This window comes from Sinohyriopsis cumingii, unplaced genomic scaffold, assembly GCF_028554795.1.
Source record: "Sinohyriopsis cumingii isolate HCF-2022 unplaced genomic scaffold, ASM2855479v2 utg003875l, whole genome shotgun sequence".
Lineage (NCBI taxonomy): Eukaryota > Metazoa > Mollusca > Bivalvia > Unionida > Unionidae > Sinohyriopsis > Sinohyriopsis cumingii.
This window is the reverse complement of record NW_028316617.1, coordinates 196,850-219,154: the sequence shown is the minus strand read 5'-3', so window position 1 is coordinate 219,154 and position 22,305 is coordinate 196,850. Positions and strand designations below refer to the sequence as shown.

Below are 22,305 nucleotides of genomic sequence, written 5' to 3'. Positions count from 1 at the left end.
TATATTTTCTATTGTAAACCAGACTAAAGTACATGTAGATTATTCCAGCACTAAGCCTGGTTCCTGGCCTCATCAAAGCTACTGGGTGTATGTATGAGTAGGACACGGTATATCTATGAACAACTGTATTGCGAGAACAGAGACAGATACCACTGAGCTTTACGTAATCACCTGTAGCAATTACCACTTGAATAGTAAAAATTGTTATAATCAAAAACATAACAAGAACAGCATAAAAAAGAAAAATAGTCTGGCTACCAGTTTGTATAGCGACCAATGGTACAGTCTGTAAACCAGGGTAATGCACAAGTTATGAATTGCCACTGCAGCACTGAAATTAAGGTAGTGGTCGCATATATTGTTTTGTCTTTAGAGTTAATCCGTATTGCTTGTGGGTGAATAAGGTCTTTGTCTGTTAAACCAGCAAGTGAGAATCGTTTGCAGGATTCAACTGATAGTGTTAAAATCTTGTGATGTTTGATTCTCCCCCACCCCCGATGTTACTGTGATTACATACCAATCACCAAGCCCTTATCTATTCAACTTGGCATTACTGGGTTACATACTTTGTTTATTGAATTAATCCCTGTATATCTTTCTATGAATTAAGCCATTGACTTCTGTCTCTGAGTAAATAATTCTGTTTCTGTATGATGTAATTGTTTCTTTTTATTTCATTAATTGTTAGTTATGCAATGCACATGTATAGAGTTTTCACATTTTCACAAAGCCTAGTCAAAACCGTCTTTACAGTCAATTACAACTGAGCACTAATAAAGTTAACACCCAGTAGCTTAATAACAATGGAAGAACATCCAACTAAAAAGAGACAAATTTTAATGCTGGACAAAATAATTATTGTAACTGAAAGAAGTGAAAAAGAGCAGACCACTCACAAAATAGCGGTTTAAATATCTCTAAAACAAATTTAAGGTGTTATAAAGGAAAAGGAGTAAATCAGAAATGAGTACATATGCTAATACATGTACATGTGATCCTCAAATGTAAATGTGATTTCTTTTTTAATGAGAGAACTTATATCTTTATTGCTAAACAATTTTGTTTTCAAATGAATGCATACAATATTTTAGCAAGAACTATCCATAAAAAATAGAACATTTGCACAGTGATTGTGGTTATTTTTCTTTATTTGTTCTGTAACTGGCCCTTGGAAACTGGTCTCTTTGTACAAACCCCTTATAAGAGACCACCTGTCTTGAAAGACCGTTTTTTGGCGTCAGAAGGGGTGGTCTCTCATAACAGGTTTTACTGTATCAAATTGCATGGGTTTGTATTTTAAAAGATCCATAGGTACAGGTACTTAATTTCATGGAAATGCCATTATAATAAAATGGCAATAAAATATCAAAGATGTACAAGTCACTTTAAATCATGGGAAGAAACTACAACCCACAATAAACTACTGGCATGCTTTCTTACAGATATAAAATGGTCAAGTTGAGACTTGAATTCATGTGGACAGAGGTGAATTGTGATTACTCTATAAAAGCAAGCACCTCTGACCAACTGGCCACCAGAGGTCACACCATAAATATAGAACAATTCATATTATACAGTCTTAATGATATAATTCCAGCATACAATGTTACAAGTGCAACAAATAAGTCACATATACACTTTTAATAGAAATCTTGTTGCAATATTTTGCATTTGTATTTTTCAAAACACAACTTATCATTACTGGATCCATGTACAAAATGCAAATGATACAGAAATTAAGAGGTATTACTTAACATATACAAAGCTGTTTCCTGGTGTAATCTCTTCCTTTGGCAATAATAATAATGCTGCTACCTACAACTTTGATTGGTACATTAAGAATATTAAAATTCTCTACAACAATATGATACTTATTGACAGTATTTACAGCAAATACACATTTTGGAATCCATGCTTACCTCTGAATTAGGTTACCAATGAGCGTTTTGACATGCCTGTGGTTTTTCTTATCCTGAGGTGTAGATGTCTTGTGTTTTGGATCCGGAGATGGATTCTGTGCACCTTCTAGATCTGGATGTCCCTGTCGTGATACGTAACTTTTCTCTTTGACTTTTCTAATAATTTTCTGCACACAAATATCATACTGCTCACATATCTGAAAAAATTTTAAGTTTATTTTATAATTAACATAAAGTCAAATAAGCTCGAAATTAAGCATGTCAGATTGGGACAGCCTGTCAGTCTTGTATTCAGTAGTCATCTGTTTATGGAATGACAATCTTCTATTCAATGTGTGATGTGATTTTGGATTTTTAACATAGCTTTAAAATATTTTCAGTCATATCACTACAATGTCTGCAATGTGGCAGTTTATAGTGATGTCTAGCACTGGGGCATCATGCCTCAGACATGTAGCATGATGTCCCACCCAGTCACATTATCCTGACACCAAGCCGACCAGTCCTAACACTAACCTCTTAATGCTGAACGCCCAGCAAGGCAGCTGTTAGTACCATTTTTGTAAGTCTCTGGTACGACTCGGACAAGGAACAAGCCCACAGCCTCCCACATCCGAGATGGATGCTTTAACTATTAGGCCACCGAAGCAGTTCTATTCAATAGTCATCTGTTTATGGAACGAAAGGTAGCCCTAGATTAGCATGTGGTTGCTTAATACAGGTTTATTTTTACTGGAATTTAATTTCACATATTCAGGGACAAACATATATAATCAAAGACAGGTGGCTGAATAGTAGTTGTGCCCACTCTCCTTTTTAAAATATTTATTTTTCACACTGCTGTTATGACAAATTTTATAGATTTATATTTGGTACTCCGGATGACTATAATAATGATTTAGAAGAAGGGTTTTCTTTGCAAAGGTAGATAAAAGTTATACCTGTTTACAACAGCCACCCATGGGAAAAGCCATGTGGCCTTTGTAGACAGGTGACCTCTGAAGGCAGAATTAGCTCACAAACATTGTTCATGAAAGATGTAACTATGTACTATGAACAGAACAGCATTAGCAATATTATTAGCAGTATTATCATTGTTATTATTTCACATGTATTTCTATTATTATTATTATTATTGTTATTATTATTATTAGCAGTAGTAGTATGCTACCAAGATACATGTATTTAGTTTAGCAATTTAGCAAAAAGAAAAATAACAAAATTTAATAAAATAAGTTCCACACAAAGATACTGTATCCTCACTTGGCTTTTTTATTTGCCAGTGACAAGAGGTGTTTTCTTTTCTCCTGTAGTGTGCATTTATCAGTACCTGATTCTACTTATCATTTAATGTCTCATAAAACCTATCTCATAATTTAAATACATCCCCATCAAATCAAGAAAACTACAACTGAGTACATGTACTCATTTATACTTTTCTCTCTCTCTCTCTCTCTCTCTCTCTCTCATACAAACACTTTTATCTCATTATCAGCAGAAATGGCTCCTAAGTAATATTAATAATTTACAGCTTACCTGTAACTGTGAAACACAGGGGCTCATACCATTGCTTACAATCTACCTATCAGCCATACATGTACTGTAAAAAATTAGTTTCTTTTTATAGCACTTATATGACTGATGGGTAAATTGTAAGCAACAATATGAGCCCTTGTGTTGTGAAAAACATGACTTACTTTGTGTCAGGGCAGTTTGTCTAATAAGGCGTGAAAAAGGTGTTCACACTTTAAACAATTGATGGATTAAGCAGCTGCTCAAACTCAATGAGATCAAAAGACAGTCGGCTTTTGTTTGTGACCTTTAATAATTAGATAATGAAGAGAAGTTTTCTGGGGCTATTGTTAGTAGCACCTAAAATGTTAATCTGAGTTAACTCTTACCCCTCCCACCCCATTTCTGACATTTCAGCATTTATGTGGGGGGGGGGGGTAGAGTTAGAGCAATTTCCAATGGAAAAGTTATAGTGTGAGTTAACTCTAATTTGGAATTCGCTGCCACCATGTGACAGCATATGGCAGGCACTTGCCAGCAGGCTTAGCAAACTTAAACATTGGTACATTGAGTCATATCTGCATGAAATCAATAGGAAATTATTTATTTTCTGAAAATTGCAAGTATTAGAATCACTGTGTATTGAATCCAATGACAGATGAGACAGAACTACAGCAATGTTGAAATTTGATCTAGTACTCGCCATTTGCATTTCTAGTTACATGACTACACAAATTTTGCAACCTATTTGTCAATGGCACCAGAGGTCCATTAGTGATATCAACAATAAACCCCAGTTCCAATGCTATTGTACAAAAAATACAAAAATATTTAATTCAAGTCAAACACTGATTGTAAAAGAACAAACGGACAAATAATTCTCAATATTTTATTTTAAGAACAATGACCAGAAACCTGTTGCTGTTGCAGCAACTTGGAGAAAGTCAGATTCATCAAGAATACAGCATGTATTGTATCATGTGACTACTGCATTGACATGTGCTCTCTGCTTGATGAATCTGCCTTTATCAGAAACCTTAAAGTTTCACTGGATTAAGGTAAGTATAAATATGACACTTTTAAACATCAATTCAAGTGATATATATATATATATATATATATATATATATATATATATATATATATATATATATATATATATATATATCATGTCTTGCTCATCAAACAAAAGAAGTTTAATTTGCATACTTAGAGCAGTCACTGCTGATATGCTCCAGTGACCACAGAAGGCAGGGTGAAAACACTGCTTAGTTAAGAAACACTTGGCTGCTGGCTGTGGAAGACAGATGACCACTGAATACGTGACATTTATATAGGAAATTTGCTGGGGGGGGGGGATTAGAATAGCCATTGTGATCAGGTTACTGCTGAACTCAAGTAACCATTAGGACAAATTTGACTATTTAGAAAACAACAAAACTTGGATAGACACCCATCGCATTGTGCACCAACTTGTTGATACTGGGATTCAACCCAGAACCTCAAAGGCACAGATCGCATGTAACTACAATACTAATCTGATCCTACTGTCATCTCAGACAATGGCACATACTTCAATCAGCATGAAGAATACTTTATGATAGAAACCATTTTTTGGAACAAAATGTGTTTCTTTGATAATATATACTCAATCATAATACAGGCATATCCGTCCAAGCCTCCCAGCTGTTACATCCTTGACATAGATGTGCACATCTTTTCCTGTAGTAACTCAAGTATTGATGGGATTTGTTGCCAATCCCTCTACCTACAGAGAGACCACTTTCATCTTACTCTAGGTCAACAGATGACTTCACAAAATTTTGGAACTAAAAACAAGCTTGGGAGGGCTAAATTTACAAGATAATAGATTTTCTCATGACATATTGTTGCCAAATCCGATCCATACTTCAGTTACTACTTGAGTGTATGTGCACATTCTATCATGGATGTAATTGTGGGGGTGCTAGGATGGATGTGTCTGTATCATGATCAGCTAAGTAATATCAAAGAAAAATATTTTACTCCAAAATTGGTTTCTTCTTCCAATATGTAACTTGACCATAATACTTAAAGGTCAGAGGTGGAGAAAGTTACATCACCTTACTCCAGAGTAGACCTCTCTCTAGTTCCCAAAGTACAAGAAGCAGCTTCCAATCTCATTTTACATAATGGGCTATGGTTAGCATATGGATATGTACAGCTGGTAATTGAAGAAAATTTAGCATATGGATATGTACAGCTGGTAATTGAAGAAAATTTAGCATATGGATATGTACAGCTGGTAATTGAAGAAAATTTAGCATATGGATATGTACAGATGGTAATTGAAGAAAATTTAGCATATGGATATGTACAGATGGTAATTGAAGAAAATTTAGCATATGGATATGTACAGATGGTAAGTGAAGAAAATTTAGCATATGGATATGTACAGATGGTAACTGAAGAAAATTTAGCATATGGATATGTACAGATGGTAACTGAAGAAAATTTAGCATATGGATATGTACAGATGATAACTGAAAAAAAATTTCCCTCCAGCAGAATAAGAGTAACCATGTGATGATGAAACTGAAAGGATGAAGGTCTCTGAGGTAAAATCTCGAAAATCAGAGATGATGCCAGGATTTTATCGAAAGGGGTGAGCTCCCATCACTTTATAAAATAATAAGGGGAGAGTAGGAAAAAAAAGGAGGGGGAGGTGGAAACATGCATAGTTAAATATTAACCTAACACTTCAGTATCTATCTCTCTTTCTTCCTGCTCCACTATTTAAGCTCTACTGAAATCAAAATATTTTTACTGATTGTCTCCTCTAGTTTTATAAACATTCTTCTTCTGATTGCTTATGATCTTAAGATGTGCCTTAGGGTTAATACTGTACTGAGCTGAAATCCCCATTTCACAGTCTGCTGTCTGATGGGGCATATACGTAGCTAGCTTAGCCAACTGGAACAAGTTGGGAAACTGTTCTTTATGGTTGTTATGTACAATCTTCCACAGCTCATAGGTACTGTCTTTGGGATACATCCCCTCCAAAATAACATTTTTCACGAAGATGATAAGTTCTGCCAAAGTTTCACTTTGTCAAATCAGTGCTTTGCTGACTCAGATGCTAGTGGCAATCACCCTAACCTCATGAGTTCATACGAGCAAACAATTCATTTGGTCTTGGGTTAGTTACTTGTGAGAAGAGTGGTTAACCCTGATATGTGCATACAATTAATTTGGTCTTCAGTTAATTATATATGAGACAAGTGGATAACCCTGATATGTGCAAACAATTCATTTGGTCTTGGGTTAGTTACTTGTGAGAAGAGTGGTTAACCCTGATATGTGAAAACAATTCATTTGGTCTTGGGTTAGTTACTTGTGAGAAGAGTGGTTAACCCTGATATGTGCAAACAATTCATTTGGTCTTGAGTTAATTATATATGAGACAAGTGGATAACCCTGACATGTGAAAACAATTCATTTGGTCTTGGGTTAATTACTTATGACCCAGGAGGATAGTGCTTCAGTTCAGATATCATCCTTTCCTTCTTTTTGTGGTAGGAACAAGATCTCAATCTCCTAATAGGATTTTTCACTTCAGGTACCACTTCAATGCCATATGGAGTCTCCATGTGTCCAAAAAAGGAAAGAGGCTGCATATTGAAAGACTGCTTCCCTTGGAGTGAGACCCAATTCCTGGCATCTAAAGCAGGAACTTTTCTGGAGTTAAACTGAACCATTCTGACAAAACTGTGGATAGATTGTTGGCAAGGATTTATGTAACTGATTCTGTCTACTATAGCTAGAACAACTTAGAAGCAGGTTTTGAGGGAAAGATAAGAGTCAAATAAGCTTTAGACACACGTTCAAAACATATTATTCCAACATCTCAAAATCCATAGAATATTCCATGTTGGACACTGGGTCAAAAGCTTTCAGTTAAATCAAATCAAGAATGGTCTTTGTTTTGGCCTGTCTTTTCTTCCATGATGTCCAAGACTGTGGAATACTAGTCTTTGATAGTGAAGAGGTCTAATTTTTTTGTCTTTGAAAAAAAATGGAGGAAGTAAGCTATTTGTCATAGAACGGGTCTTAATGGAGGGCTATGCTTATGTTTGCACAAATGAAAGAAGCTCTACACTTCGTGTGGTAAGCCTTCTTCCCTGAGTGATTCTGTCCACTATTTGTTCTGAGAATTCTCTTTTTCTTAAGGTTTCTTTAATATGAGCCTGGTGTGCAGGTTCAACAACTATGGATAGAACACTTGCATGCAATAGGCAGGAAGAAAAAGAAAAAAAAAGAGATACATTTGAGGGAATCTCTGCTGTTGTTATAGCATCATACCCAATCCCAGAAGCTGATGTTGCTGAACTAATTGCCTTCAAAGGCACCATTAACAGGAAGTCATCAACTGATGCCGAATTGGCAGTGATGCTAAAAGTGAATCTGCATACTGTCTGTGCATTTGTTTGCTCTCTTAAATTCCCATGTCAAGTGTCTAACCAAGACAGTCACCTATACACTTTACAACGTGTGCCTGCAGGTCCCAAGAAAGACCCATATTGCACGTCATAAAATTTACACAGGTAGCATGGTTATCTTTCACCTGTGAACTTAAAACAATTTAGAAAAAGGAAACTGTTTGATGATGCAGTTAACTTACCTCATTTAATTTCCCAATGAACACTTCCATCTTTTCAAACAGATTTACCATGTCCTTCTCAATATCATCTCTCGAATTTCTCCATTTCAATGCAAGCCTGAAAAATATTTAAAAAAAGGTAGAAGACATTCATAAGAATTAATATTAGTCCATAATAATAGTCAAATACCATTTCAAATCTCTTTTCCCTATATTACTTTCTACTGGAGTGAAATAGCTTACCTTCCCATAGTGTCTTGTTATATTGAATGAATAAACGGATACATTAGTTTTTTTTAGTGAAACCAGTGTAAACTGCTTCCTAATAGATCTATGACCCTGTCAGAGTGGAATAATCTGTTGTTCCTCATTCACCTGGGTAACAGGTAAATTCATCAGGACAAGCTGAGTCTCAAACATTACAAAAAGCTGTCTTTCCCTTGTGCATACATGGGAATGGGAAAAGCACATATCTTTCATTTCTAAAATAAAGCGTGAGATGCTCAAAAACTCTTTACACCACAGCCTTGGAAACTACAGGTATGGCAAGAAAAGTAATACTTTAATCATTTCATGCACTGCTCTTTTGTTCTGGTTAACATAATGCTTTCAAAATAACTGATAATGGCAGTGGCTTCTTTGCTGCTTATACATAATAATTATCATTTGGATATGTCTTGAATTTAATGATCTGAAGACATTAATGGTTGATTTACAGTATGCATTAACAAACCCAGTATAAATCCACTGCTGTACTCTAGTTCTTGACTTTTCTTCAGCCTCAGTGGTACACCTTTCTGTATGACAAAGTGACTAATGGTGGCAGAAGCCGCTGTGGCTCAGTACTTCACATGAGGGACTCTCAAAAGAGAGGTTGTGGCTTCAAATATCCTACAAATGGATAAGCCTTGGATGCCTGCCATGATGTGTCCAAGGACATGAACATTACTCTAATTGCCTTGGCACTAAAAAAACATGTTTAAGACAATGTGCTGTAAAACATTAAATCAAGCCAATCTAATCCTTACATTCAAGACTGTAATATCAATTAATATTTTTTAACAAAATTACCACAGAACTGTATAACTGACAGTTATTAAGATAATGTCAAAAAGTAAGAATGGAAAGTAGGTCGAAGAAACAGAATTTAATATGGCAGCATAATACTTCTCGTAATACTTCCATATATAAAGTTCCATGATCATGTGATTAAAGTCTCAATAACTAAGTAGCAGTGTCCTTCATTCAAAACTCTAAATATGTTCTATAGTCTGACAATACAAACCCGTTTGTTTGTACCCACCTACCGATTTAAATAATGGAAACCTTTAATGTGATAAAAGAGTGCAAGGAACTTAGTCAATTCATTCACTGATTTATAGTTTCTAACCTGACTGTGAGTAGAGTGGCGCTAAAACCGTGATCGTCTGCACGTTTCATGCTTAACAGAAGTTTTCGATGTAATAGACAGACATGCTCGGATCCATTTCCAGTTCCTGGACAAGTCCATTTTCCTCAATTGGGTGTGTCACGACTACAGATAAACATACAGTAGTCGTCTGCTTTTCGAAATTTACAATGTCAAATCAAGCAAAGGAAAATAAAGACAACAACAAATTTGCTTTTCACGTGGATTTAACAAGAGGTTTAATTTCTATGTTCATGTGTGCAAAGGGATATAATTCCAAACTCTCAACATAATGGATGCCGAACAGGATGAACTACGTCATTATGTTGTCTGACGGAAATAAACTTGCCTATAGTGTATGCAATATGGTGCCATGTTAGTATGGAAGGTCCATATAGCATGAAAGGATGCAAGGGATGCCAGCATTAGTGCCATTCTGGTCACAGTCAGGTTAGAAATTATAAATCAATGATTCAATTGACTTAGTTCTGTGCACTTTTTATCACATTAAACGTTTTCGTTTTTTAAATCAGTAGGGGGGTACAAAAAAACAGGGATGTAGAGTCAGACTATAGTTCCTGAACTCTAACTCACTCCCAAAACCCCACCGCATCCTTCAGTCAAGTTGGAACATAATCACTGTAATCATTATTAATAAGTGACAGCCCTGATAGGAATACACATTGTAATTTGGTGATGTAAGGAAAATTAACATCATATATATATATATATATATATATATATATATATATATATATATATATATATATATATATATATATATATATATATATATATATATATAAATGAGAATTTATTCTACAAATTTAATCTGAATTAAGTCCCTGCATATTCATTTAAAGACCATAAAACCACACTTGGAGTTAAAATGTGATATATTCTTGAATAATATACTGATTTATTATATACTCATATATTTCTCCATTGACTTTACATTGTCAGAATCGTGCATTATTTTTCCACACTGCACTCTTCATTTTGCATGAGATATGTGTCTAAAAATAGTATCAGGTTAGAAACTACATTTGATTGCAAGCAAACAGTGAGGTATGCTCATGTAGCTTTTGATTTATTAGATTCGTCTGTGGATGAACCGAACAAACTGTTTGGTCCAGTTGAAAGTAGAGATGACAATGCTGATGATGTGGATGAGTTCACTGAGTCACAAAAGAAACCTTCAACCAAGCAAGTGATTTAACATGATCCCCCAACGTCCACAACAAAAATGTGACATGCAGTATTGAAATTACCATAATGATCATTTAAACAGTTATTTAGAAGAAATATAAATAACTATTCACAAATCGAACGGTTCAGACTATGAGCAGTAATCTCAGTAACCTATACAAATAGCAAAGGAAGGCACATTAAGGCAAAGGGATATCTCATCTCACTTAGAGATGTTCAATTTTTCCAGGTCAGTCAAAACACTAAATTCAGAGAAAAAAAGCACCTGAAGAAAGTGGGTTTGGGTAGAAAACCAGGAACCTCAGGGCCAATAAACAAAGATGACGAAAAAACTTTATTTCTGGTGGTGAAACAGGCTGTCACAATGTAACTGCTTTGCAATTTTTCCCATTTTACTTTTTGAAAAAAATGCTTGGATTTGTAGTAGCCATACAAGTCATACATGTGATCTAAATAGCTGGGGTCCTTCCAACAAAGACCAGGTAAGTGACACATGTCATCTTTGGCTGGTAGTAACAATGGCAATAAATACACTTACCATTTTTAAATCTTGAATTTCCTCAAAATGTACATTTTAGTTATTTCTGCTAATGAGAATTACATGGGTTCCAAAACTGACTCACACCACAAAATTGTTTTGACTACATTTCTAACAGAAATCACATCCTCCTTATCACACTGAGAAATGGCATGAATGTGATTTTCCAAGTGAACAATATTTAATCCTGTGTGTTTTTCGAGCATCTTGAATTAAAAGAAATCATATTTTTCCTGACTTGTGATTCCAAACAATCAATGACAGAACAGAAACATATGTGCAGCTGCATCAAGCCAGTGTATCCAGTCACATGTAAATCATACGGAACTGACCCAGCAAATAAATCCAACACAACTAAAAATTTAAAGCAGAACTTAGTTGGATTGACAGAAAAACAAAGTTCCTCCATTCCAGACCAACTGGATATTAAAGTTGTTTCACTGCATTATCTTTGACAATATGACAATAAATTTTCAGTAGACCAATATGAGATTTTTTTTTTTTAAAGAATGACCGAGAGTGTGATAAGCTACCACATTCAAAGATCTCTGGGAGATGATATGTGTGCCTTAATAATGTTACTGTGTGTTGACCCAACAGTTCTGTATTTACTTTGGAATCCAGCATAAATTTAATTACTTTTTTCTTGTAGTCTGTTAGTCTTGGGCAGAAAAGCGAAATGAGTATATAATAAAAAGGTTACTACATTTGTATGGGAAAATATGAACTTGCTTTCTATGGGTAATACTCCACTCCTAATGTTGTGCAGTATTCCCAAAAAAAACATGTTTATATTTTCCCATACAAATGCAGTAACCTATAAATACTTATAGATATCGTTATTCCACCCAAAACCCACCACCAAGAATGATGAATAAAGGAGATACAGACATAAAAAACAACTGCTTCAAAACTTTAACCATGAGGGGCAGGATGCCAATGCCATTGCTTGGCATGACTACATGAACTCATGTTATTCTTCAAACAGACACTCTAAAATCTGTTTTATTAAAAGGAAGTCTTTTGCTGAAAAAGGTTTGGGACATTCAGTTTAATTTTCTGTGCTTTATTTTAGATTTAAAGAATAATGTTAACAGAGATCATGTCTAAAGTTGTCAACCAAAGGCAATAATATTTCATTTTCAAGGGAAGGGCTATACTGAACTGATGAAGACTACTTTTGTTTCTGTAATATAAGTCTAATGTGTGTAGCACAACTACAGTGGGACTCGGTCAACACCAGCTAACGAAGTGTATTCACTACTGAAAGGTAGCTCTAAAACCTACCTATACCAGTTCTGGAACTCCTCAAACTGCTTTTTGGCATTTGAATGACAGTGATCCATGAACAGGGACCTCAGCTGCGTACACATCTCTGCTAACTTGTTTCTGATTTTTTAAAAAAAGAAAAGAAATGATTCTGAAAGTTTATATGGCATGATATCTCATGGACAGAAAAATACTAAAAACACTACCTAACATCCCATCAAGATGTTGTAGGTAGCAACAATCCACCAGTGACAATGAAGTTGTATGTGGTTTCTATGATAATTATCAGTGGTTTCTATGATAATTATCAGTGGTTTCTTATCAGTGGTTTCTATGATAATTATCAGTGGTTTCTAGGATAATTGTCAGTGGTTTCTATGATAATTATCAGTGGTTTCTTATCAGTGGTTTCTATGATAATTATCAGTGGTTTCTGTGATAATTATCAGTGGTTTCTATGATACTTGTCAGTGGTTTCTATGATAATTATCAGTGGTTTCTTATCAGTGGTTTCTATGATAATTATCAGAGGTTTCTGTGATAATTATCAGCAAGACAAGCAACTCAGTTATCTTAAACAGCTCTTAAAAGAGAGGGGACAGTATGACTAACATACTAATGCCTGATCTTGACCTTGAGGACTAGTGATGACGTACAGATATAAATACATTGAGTTTCATCCCGTGTTCTCAACAAGGTTATAAATTAAAGAGCAGAAAACAATGATCAAAAATGTGAAACAATCAACTGAAGTGCAAGCATATAATATGAATCATGTAACAGAATAACAAAAAGGCAATGGTATTTGAAATTAGTGGCATGATATTATTCACAATCACCTTTGCTTCAAAATACTAATAAATAAAATCTACAATGATTCTACTGAATGCATCATCTCACCATGACCTCTGAACTATACTGTGATGTACCTGAAAAGTAACTGTCTATCAAAAATCCAAATGCAATCTTGAACACAGATACTTAACAGACAAAACAAAACTGTTGCCACTGTTGCTGTCATTGCTGATCAAGTGACGTTTATATGTTGTCCATGGCTTGACAGAAGCTGAAAGCCATAATAAACGTCTTGCAATATACTGTAATCTTTATTTCAGATGAAATGAATATCCACTTACTTATCATATTTATGAATCTGCTCCTCATTAAAGTTTAGTGATGCCTTCTTGCGATCCTCTTGAAACTGATTTTTAATCCGCAAAACTGATTCAAGGATTACCCCAACTTTTGATACACTGGAAGAAAAAAAAATTCAGGCTTATTATTCTTTCATCAATAATAGCAATAAAAATCAACATATTCTATACCAGTTACTTTTCCTCCAACACAGACACGTGCTCGCACGCACATCCTCTTGCAACATTACAGAGTAAAGCTTTTCATAAATACAAATATTCCTTTAAACCTGTTAGATTAACAAGTCAAATTTGATATGTTCAGAAACAGACACTCAGAGTCCATCAAAGGGACTGACATTCTACTGACCAAAAACATTTCCTGATATGTGCGGAGTCTTCAAACCATCTATGATATTCTTCAGTATCAACAAGGTTTTGAAATTAGCTGCTGTACTGGACATACTGGCTGTCAGATTGGAACCATCTTCATTAAGGACCATCAGGACATCATAATAAGTCTTCTTGTGAAAATCCCATGTTGATATGATGATCCAATCAGGAGTAGTAGCCATTACAAGATTTTCAAGATGGCCACCGTGGTGGCCAAATTGGATGTACAAACTGCAATATTCTCATTGTGGACCAGCTAGAACTTGGGAGGAATGTGTATATACACTTTCATGGCAATCCTAGAAAGCAGTTTTGTAATAGCGATCACAAACTAGTGCTAAGAGATGGACTGATGGTGGACAATAGACCATACCATATGCTCCCAGATCTATGACCAGTAGCTAAAAGATAAAGGTCCCTCACTGTAGAGCCAATCAATAAAAGCCCAGCCTTCTAACAATGGGCAAGGGCATATACCTATGAAAATTATTTACATTATTAGTTCTGTCACTGCAACTTAGTGCACTTTCATTTATTTGTGTGAGTATACATTTTCATGGGGGGTGGGTGGGATATTTCATTAGTACTTAAATTTCTGGATATGCATAACAAAGTCTACATATTTATGTGCATTTTAATTTTGTGAATTAACCTCTAGAGAGATCAAAAAAAGAATACAAGATAAACAAAATTATGCCAACAACAAAGGATGGTCTCTTGAACAGTTAAAACAATCTTACTGACAGTATATACACAAATCAAACCATTGTCAAGATCTCTCAGAATGTGCTTTTGTCCAGGTTCTCAAACGAACAAAGAAGCCAACACCATAAAGCCAACTGGTTACTGAAGCACATCTATATATGACCTTTACTTACACCACTATCTATCATCAGCATGTTTTGACAGTGAGAGTGACAATATTCAAGTTTGATCCCCCATGAAAAAATGTCTGAGAGATTGGATGTTTGTGTGTACCAGGTGGCTTGACTGACGTATTTTTGGTCAGAAAATCAGTTAAGCGTGAGCTTAAATTTTAACAAGAAAATTTCTGACCAGTAATTAGAAGTATAAATGGAAGACGTTACATTCAGATGGACTGTAGTTTTGGTTAAATCTGAAATCACAAAGACTTGCAGAGAATAAAATAACCACAACCTTTTTTCATGCAAGTAATTTAACAGCAGTTTACCATTAATGAAGGATCAGTATAAATAAGCATTAAATCTAAATTTCATAGCTCAACTCATTATCATTCAACTTTTATTAATATTTAAATACTTTTTGCTTTCTTTTTTTCTCTCAATTCTCATCTTGATTTGAGGCAGCAAGTGAAACTGACATACAAACACTGTGAAACTGACAACATCTAAACACTGTGAAACTGACATCATCCAAACACTGTGAAACTGACAACATCCAAACACTGTGAAACTGACAACATCCAAACACTGTGAAACTGACAACATCCAAACACTGTGCAGATACATATGCAATGAAACAAAATAAAAAGCTTTCCTTTTTTAAAAAGGTTTTAAAACGAATAAATACAAAATCCACAATATTTTATTACATTAATGAAGTTGAATTATCAAATAGCCTTTGTTGATCATTTGAAAAGCAACTGTAAGAAAAAGAAGTGGGTTTTTATCACATGTGGCTCATTTTTCATTGGGTCTTTAAACTCAACATTCAGAAGAACACAGGGCCTCGAGTGGCCAAGTGGTCTAAAGCACTCTCTGTTACAGGATTAAAATCATAAGCATGATAGCATCGGTGATGCAATTTCATGATTCCGGTAATATGGAATATCATACAGTGATACCATTAATATTCATGAAAAAGGAAGTTACTAAATATTGACTTATATACTCCAAATTGACTTATATATGGATGAAGAATGAAAAATTTACAAAATTAGTGAATTTGACTTGTACTTTGCATCGATTTATAGGCCGGTAAATACAGTAACAAGTTGGCAAGAACCATTCAGATGCAAAATTACTTCATTAATATGCATAGATCTTGCCAATATTTTGATGATTTGAGCCTCTTTACCAAATTTGAACAAAAATGTATCAGATATACAGTCTCCAGAGTGGTAACAAAATCAGTCAATCAGATGCAAGATCATTTCATTAATATGCATGGGTCTCACTTCTAATGAGTTCAAATGTTTTTGGGCTGCCATTAACTTATGATGAAATGACTATCCAGTCAGAAGAAGTAGCAGTAACAAGATTTTCATTATAGCTGCTGTCATGGCCATATCTGATGTCTGCACAGCACTCTTGTCATTTAGGACTGACTAGACGAATGAGTGTGTAAAGTTTGATGGTTTAGGAAGATTAGCAATAACAAACTTGTGCTAATGGACAGATGTACAATGTAAGATGAACAACAGGTACTCTCATCATCTCTTCTGGTCCATGACTAAGAAGAGATAAAAAATGTATTAAAGTATTAACTTACCATCTGTCCTCCTTACTGCACCCCAAATCATCACTCCAACTTTTTAGCAACTGCTTATCTTTGAGTTGCTCCTTCTGTAGAGTTTCCAAGTTTTTCTTTGTGTCATCCTTCATTTTTCTTATCTGGAAATTTAACAGGTAAAATCTGAACAGGAAACATTATGTGGGATAAAAGAGTTCAAAAGCTGAACTCAGACAGTTCCTACAAAATATACTATGAATTTACAGATTTTGTGGGTATCATTTTCAATGCTTATTTGCTAAAAATGACTTTCATTTATACATAAATTTATGGAAATGACTCCTACTGGGAAATGGTCCTCAATTCAACAAGGATGGATCATTTTAGGTCATGTCTTTGAATGTGATTAGTATCAATTTCTAAATCTTCAAAATTATTTGTTATCATCATTATAAAAGTAGAAATGCTGACAGAAGAAAATGACATTTTAAAATGAAATCTACATATGGGTACGGTCACTCGCAAATCATTGAGAAAATGTATATATGGTATTACTATTGTTTATACAAATTATAAATTTTCTTCAGAAAAGACCCATGTATATTAGTTAGATGAGATAACTGACATTTTATTTTAATTCTCACCTCCTTTTCTCTTTCTTCACAATAAATCTTTGTCTTACTCTCAAAATCCAAGAGTTCTGAGCTGTCGTCTCTAATGCTCAAGTTTGGAATAAACTCTAATATTTCCCTCTCTCTTTCCACTGCTCGCATAAAATTGTCCTTCCAGAAAATGACTGTCTTAAAATTCCTCTCCAAGTGCTGATTAAAGTCAACTAGATGTCCACATTCATGATAAAGTTCATGTCTGGAAGACAAATTAGAATTAGATAAGGGTCTCTTATGGGTCAAACGCACGCACACATTTTCTTGTATCAAGTGAATAATGATGTGATTCAGTGAGTGGGTGAATAATTACTAAGTACTTGAAAGAGGGTAAAGCCAAGAGTGAAAACACTGTAATATTGTACCCATGACATGGTATCTACCAATTAGTCACTTAGAACAACCAATTTCTCTTTATATTTGATATTTAAACATACTGACTAGCTAAAGTGTATAACAGCTTGTGGTAGTAGGTTTATTATGGTAGCTGTCAACTGTGAATGCTCTGCTGTGCATTGTGTACATTTTTACAGAAAATATTTGTAATAACATAATTCTCTTTCTTTATTCAAAGAAGAAATGACGTGTACTTGGGGGAAAAAATTTTGCTCATTAAGTTCATAGTGGGATCAGAATGTGGTTCTTTGGCATGACAGGCTGACATGTTTCATCCTGACTAAGTGACCAACAACAAGTAAAATTCTTCAGCCACAGAGTTATCAATATCTGTTACAAAAACATTTTGTGTGAAAGAATAAATGTGATAATTTATCCAAGTGGATTATCAAAATAATTCCTCTTGGAAAATCCAATAATTCATAGACTAAGATGAATTAAAACTACATGTTTAACATGTAGATTCAGGAGTTTTGCCATTTCAAAGGGACATTTTTAATAAATGATCAAATGCTATGAACTATTAACAGTTTTAGAAACAATAACAGTTCTTTTTTAAGAAGAAAAATGCAAGTACACATTTTTAATAAACTTTCTATGTATCGTTAAAATTATGTTTGCTCCATTTTCCCAGAATGCAATTCAACATCTGCACCTTAAGAATTTTTGTTACTGGATCAGACAGTTATTGACTGATGGGTAGAATAGATAAAATACATCTATGGACAGAAAAGTGAAACAGGAAAGAGACAAAGAATGTGGAATTTACAGGATACATCTGAGCAATCAAATGGCTCATTGTCCTGCTCTAGAACATAAGATTGGAGCCAAATGTTAAACTGAAGTTGCAGAATACTTTTTTGCATAACCAGGGTTTTATTTTGCTAATTATTTCAATTGATAACAATAACCTATAAAATAATGAGAAAATGTAAATTGTTAATTGGGTCTTAATGCCCTTTTGCTCATGACATTTCTTCATCAATGATTTTTTACATTTGTTTCACACATGACAGACGAACTACATGCTGCTAATTCTTGGAATAATTATTAGAGTCTGGTCCAACCAGTACAAAGACATAATGGTCTAATACACTGCACATGGTTTATTAAAGTAAGAAAATTCTGCCAAATGTGCATGTATGGTGCATACATTACAGAACCAAATTCTTGAGTGGACCATCCCCTATGTGAACATTCCAGTGGAAGGTCAAACCTGCTAGTCATTCAGGTTGATACTAATGCAGTTTCTTCTGTATTTTAGAATTTAGATCTTTCTGTTAATTATTTAACATAAGAATGTTGTCACTTTTTAGTTCAAATAGTCACATACGATAACTGTTTATGGGTTGGCCTGTTGTCCATTGTTTTAGCACCAGTTTGTTATATAAACTACTTCAATGACTGCCATGAAACTTTACACACACATCAATGACTGCCATGAAACTTAACACACACATCAATGACTGCCATGAAACTTTACACACACATCAATGACTGCCATGAAACTTTACACACACATTAATGACTGCCATGAAACTTAACACACACATCAATGACTGCCATGAAACTTTACACACAATTTATCCCTTGGTCTAGTTGGTCCTACATGAAAATGGTATGGCTCAAACATCCAACATGGCCATGACAGTGGCCATATTGAAAATCTTGTTATTGTTATTCTCCTGAAGTCATGCTGACATGAGGTTTTCACAAGATCTCTTAAGATATCTCATTGGTCCTACCTAAAAATGGTGCATATTGGACATCTAATATGACCACTAAGTAGGTATCTTGAAAATCTTGTTATTGCTTCTCCTAAATAAATGGTCACGTCAACATGAGGTTTTCACTAAAAGACTTCATACGACACCTATTTGGTCCAAAGTGAAAATGATGCTGATCTAACATCCAATATGGATACCATGGCAATCATCTTGAAAAACTCATCACTGCTCCTCATGAATGCAAAGTCATATCAACATAGGGTTTTTAACAGAAGATTTCTTATGATGTCTTGTCAGTGAAAATAATAACCAATATGGCCACCATGGCAGCCATCTTGAAAATCTTGTTATCACTACTACTCATAAACGGGAAGCAACAAAAACATGGAGTTTTCACCAGAAGACTTCTTAAGACATCTAGTTGGTCCAGTATGAAAATGATTCCAATGTGACTAACATAGCCACTACGGCATCCATTTTTTTTACAACTTTGTTTTTGCAACTCCTCAATGGACATCCATATCCACATTGGGTTTTCATCAAGAGTTCTTAGTCCTACAAGAAAATAGGATATTTTCTCACTTCTTTGTAGCTCTCCATCCACACACACACACACACACACACACACACACATATATATATATATATATATATATATATATATATATATACACACACACACAAACACATCAGAATCTTTAAAAGAAAGTTAAAATTGTCTATTATCTCCACACACAAAAATGAAAAATATACTTAAAAATTTTTTACTTTTAACTTCAGCATTGATAAATGACACTTATGTAACAGGGAAATAATAATGTTATCCTGACTTATGCAAGAAAAACATATCTGTCAGCAGCAGACATTCTTAAGAAAATTTATTTGGTGGTCTTAATATAAGGATTCTGCTTTCTGCATCTGACTTTAGCAGTTATATTGATTTCATGATTCCTTCAGCAGACCTCATTTCAGCAAATGCCTTTGTTATTTATTGCCTTGTTTTCACGTAGAACATTTAGTAACTCAGAGTCAATGCATAATATTGTCCTCAGGCAGCCAAGTGGTCTAAGGTGCTCACCTTTACAGATCACTCATACATCTCACCACTGTCCATGTGTTTTTGAGTCTTGGTTCAACCAACCAGATATGTGAGAAATCCTGCCAGTAGTTTATTATGGTTCAACAGTTCTTTCCAGGGTTTTCCCGGATTCTTCTTCCACCAAATATACCAGCCACAATCTATAGCCTGTCATGTACTGAAAATGACATTAAACCCCACAAAAACATACAAAAAATGTAGAATATATGGCTTTTGTCCAATGACTTAGTGGTCTGAAAAATGAAACATCTAAGAGACACTGAATGCAGTACAAATGTTAAGAAATTTAAACCAGGAAAAACATGGGGATGATTCGGCGATCCCTTTTCTTAGCATTCTTTTGAATTTTGCTCCTACTGACACACATTTATTTTTCTCACAAGCTATTACAATATAAAACCATTTTATATCATCAGAATTGCATTTACCTAAAAAGTAAAAACCTTAATATCTGACCTCACTCTAAAATCTTCTTAAGCTAGAGTTTGGATGGTGTGTGTGCATGTGATTTAAATTTTTTAATGTAGCTTTAAATAAATTTCAGTCATATCACTACAGTGTTTGCAGTGTGACAGTTTATAGCGATGTCTAGCACTGAGGCATCATAGTGCAGACATGTAACATGATACCCCACCCAGTCATATTATTCTCATACCAGGCTGACCAGTCCTAATGCTAACCTCTTAATGCTGAGTGCCAAGCGAGGCGGCTGTTAGCACCATTTTAATAAGTCTTTGGTATGACTTGGCCAGGGTTCGAAACCACAACCAAGGCAAATGCTCGAAACACTAGGCCACCAGAGAGGTCGAATTTGGATGGATGAACAGACAAATTGTATGTAGAGATGAACAGAGTGACAGGTATGCAAATGCGAAAGTGATTGCAATGTTTGGCTCCTGCTAAGCAAACTTGAACAAAACTATAAAGACTGTTTTGACTTCAGTAATACCAAAATATTCTTTTTCAAGATGTTAAAAAAGGTGCAATTTCAACAGCAACTATCCTAAGTCCAGCTAACGATCTTATCGGCCAGGTTTTACTGTACTTACACATTAACATATACTGCCCGTCTCATAAGTTCCTGCTTTATACTGTACAGATCTACCTCTTTGTGCAGAAAGCATCCAAGGGCTGCACACATCTTAGTCAGTGGATAGTCATGTTCTAATGTCATGTTAGGTGTGATTCGGGGAAATTCAGCTGGCAATAAAAAAATGTCTTATTACACTGTATTTTAAATAAACTACATGTATACTGATGCTCTCCAAGGTCAAACAGCTGAATGTATTCCATTACAGCTTCATGTTAACAGTTTCCTGGACTCACTACATCATTCAGACTGGCCTGATACCAAAAAAGTCTATTACCCAGTACTTTGTCATGATTAGCAAGGTTACTATTTACCGACATAACTTTTATATAAAATGTTTACCAAGTTTCTGCCATCACTGGAACCCATGATTGCAATATGCACAGCAGTCAGAGGTAGTGGCCTATGCTTTGATTGAAATAAACATGATAAAGTCCATGCTTAAAGCGGCAAATATGGTTCTTTTTTTTCCAAATTTGGTTAAGGGCTGTTCCACTGAAACATACATGGTACCCAGTTTTTACTTTGATTTCTCAGAGTTCATGTTAAAATGGTAAGAAAATTCTAAATTGCCTCTATGGGAAAGTATCCCACTTTCACAATGCCTTCCCTGGGTCCTATGTATGTCTTAATGGAACAGCCCATATGCAAAACTTCACCAAAGAACTAAAATAAGAAAAGATAAATAAATGCAGCCTACAGTGCATTTCCACTGATTGATCTTCACTGACACAAATGAATCAATAACTTTCATAATCACAAATGAATTAAGACCAAATAAACGGAAAAGGAAAAACTTCCTTTTCTTTATTTACATATCAATAAGATTCTAATACTTTCTGAAATTCATTTTCTTAACTGACCAATTACCAACA

General features: G+C 34.7%; 1 protein-coding gene across 1 annotated transcript in view; it reads right to left on the bottom strand.

Annotated features, from left to right (window-relative positions):
• The window catches only part of LOC149769401 (serine/threonine-protein kinase TBK1-like), a 67,984-nt gene that overhangs the window by 5,748 nt on the left and 39,931 nt on the right, over positions 1-22,305 (bottom strand). Inside the window, exons 12-18 of the mRNA XM_089949906.1 lie at positions 21,390-21,540; positions 17,098-17,320; positions 16,493-16,614; positions 13,631-13,747; positions 12,513-12,614; positions 8,092-8,188; positions 1,920-2,116 (exon numbers count right to left, since the gene is read on the bottom strand). Coding sequence (XP_089806032.1) covers positions 1,920-2,116; positions 8,092-8,188; positions 12,513-12,614; positions 13,631-13,747; positions 16,493-16,614; positions 17,098-17,320; positions 21,390-21,540 — 1,009 coding nt within the window. The remainder of the gene's footprint in view (positions 1-1,919; positions 2,117-8,091; positions 8,189-12,512; positions 12,615-13,630; positions 13,748-16,492; positions 16,615-17,097; positions 17,321-21,389; positions 21,541-22,305) is intronic.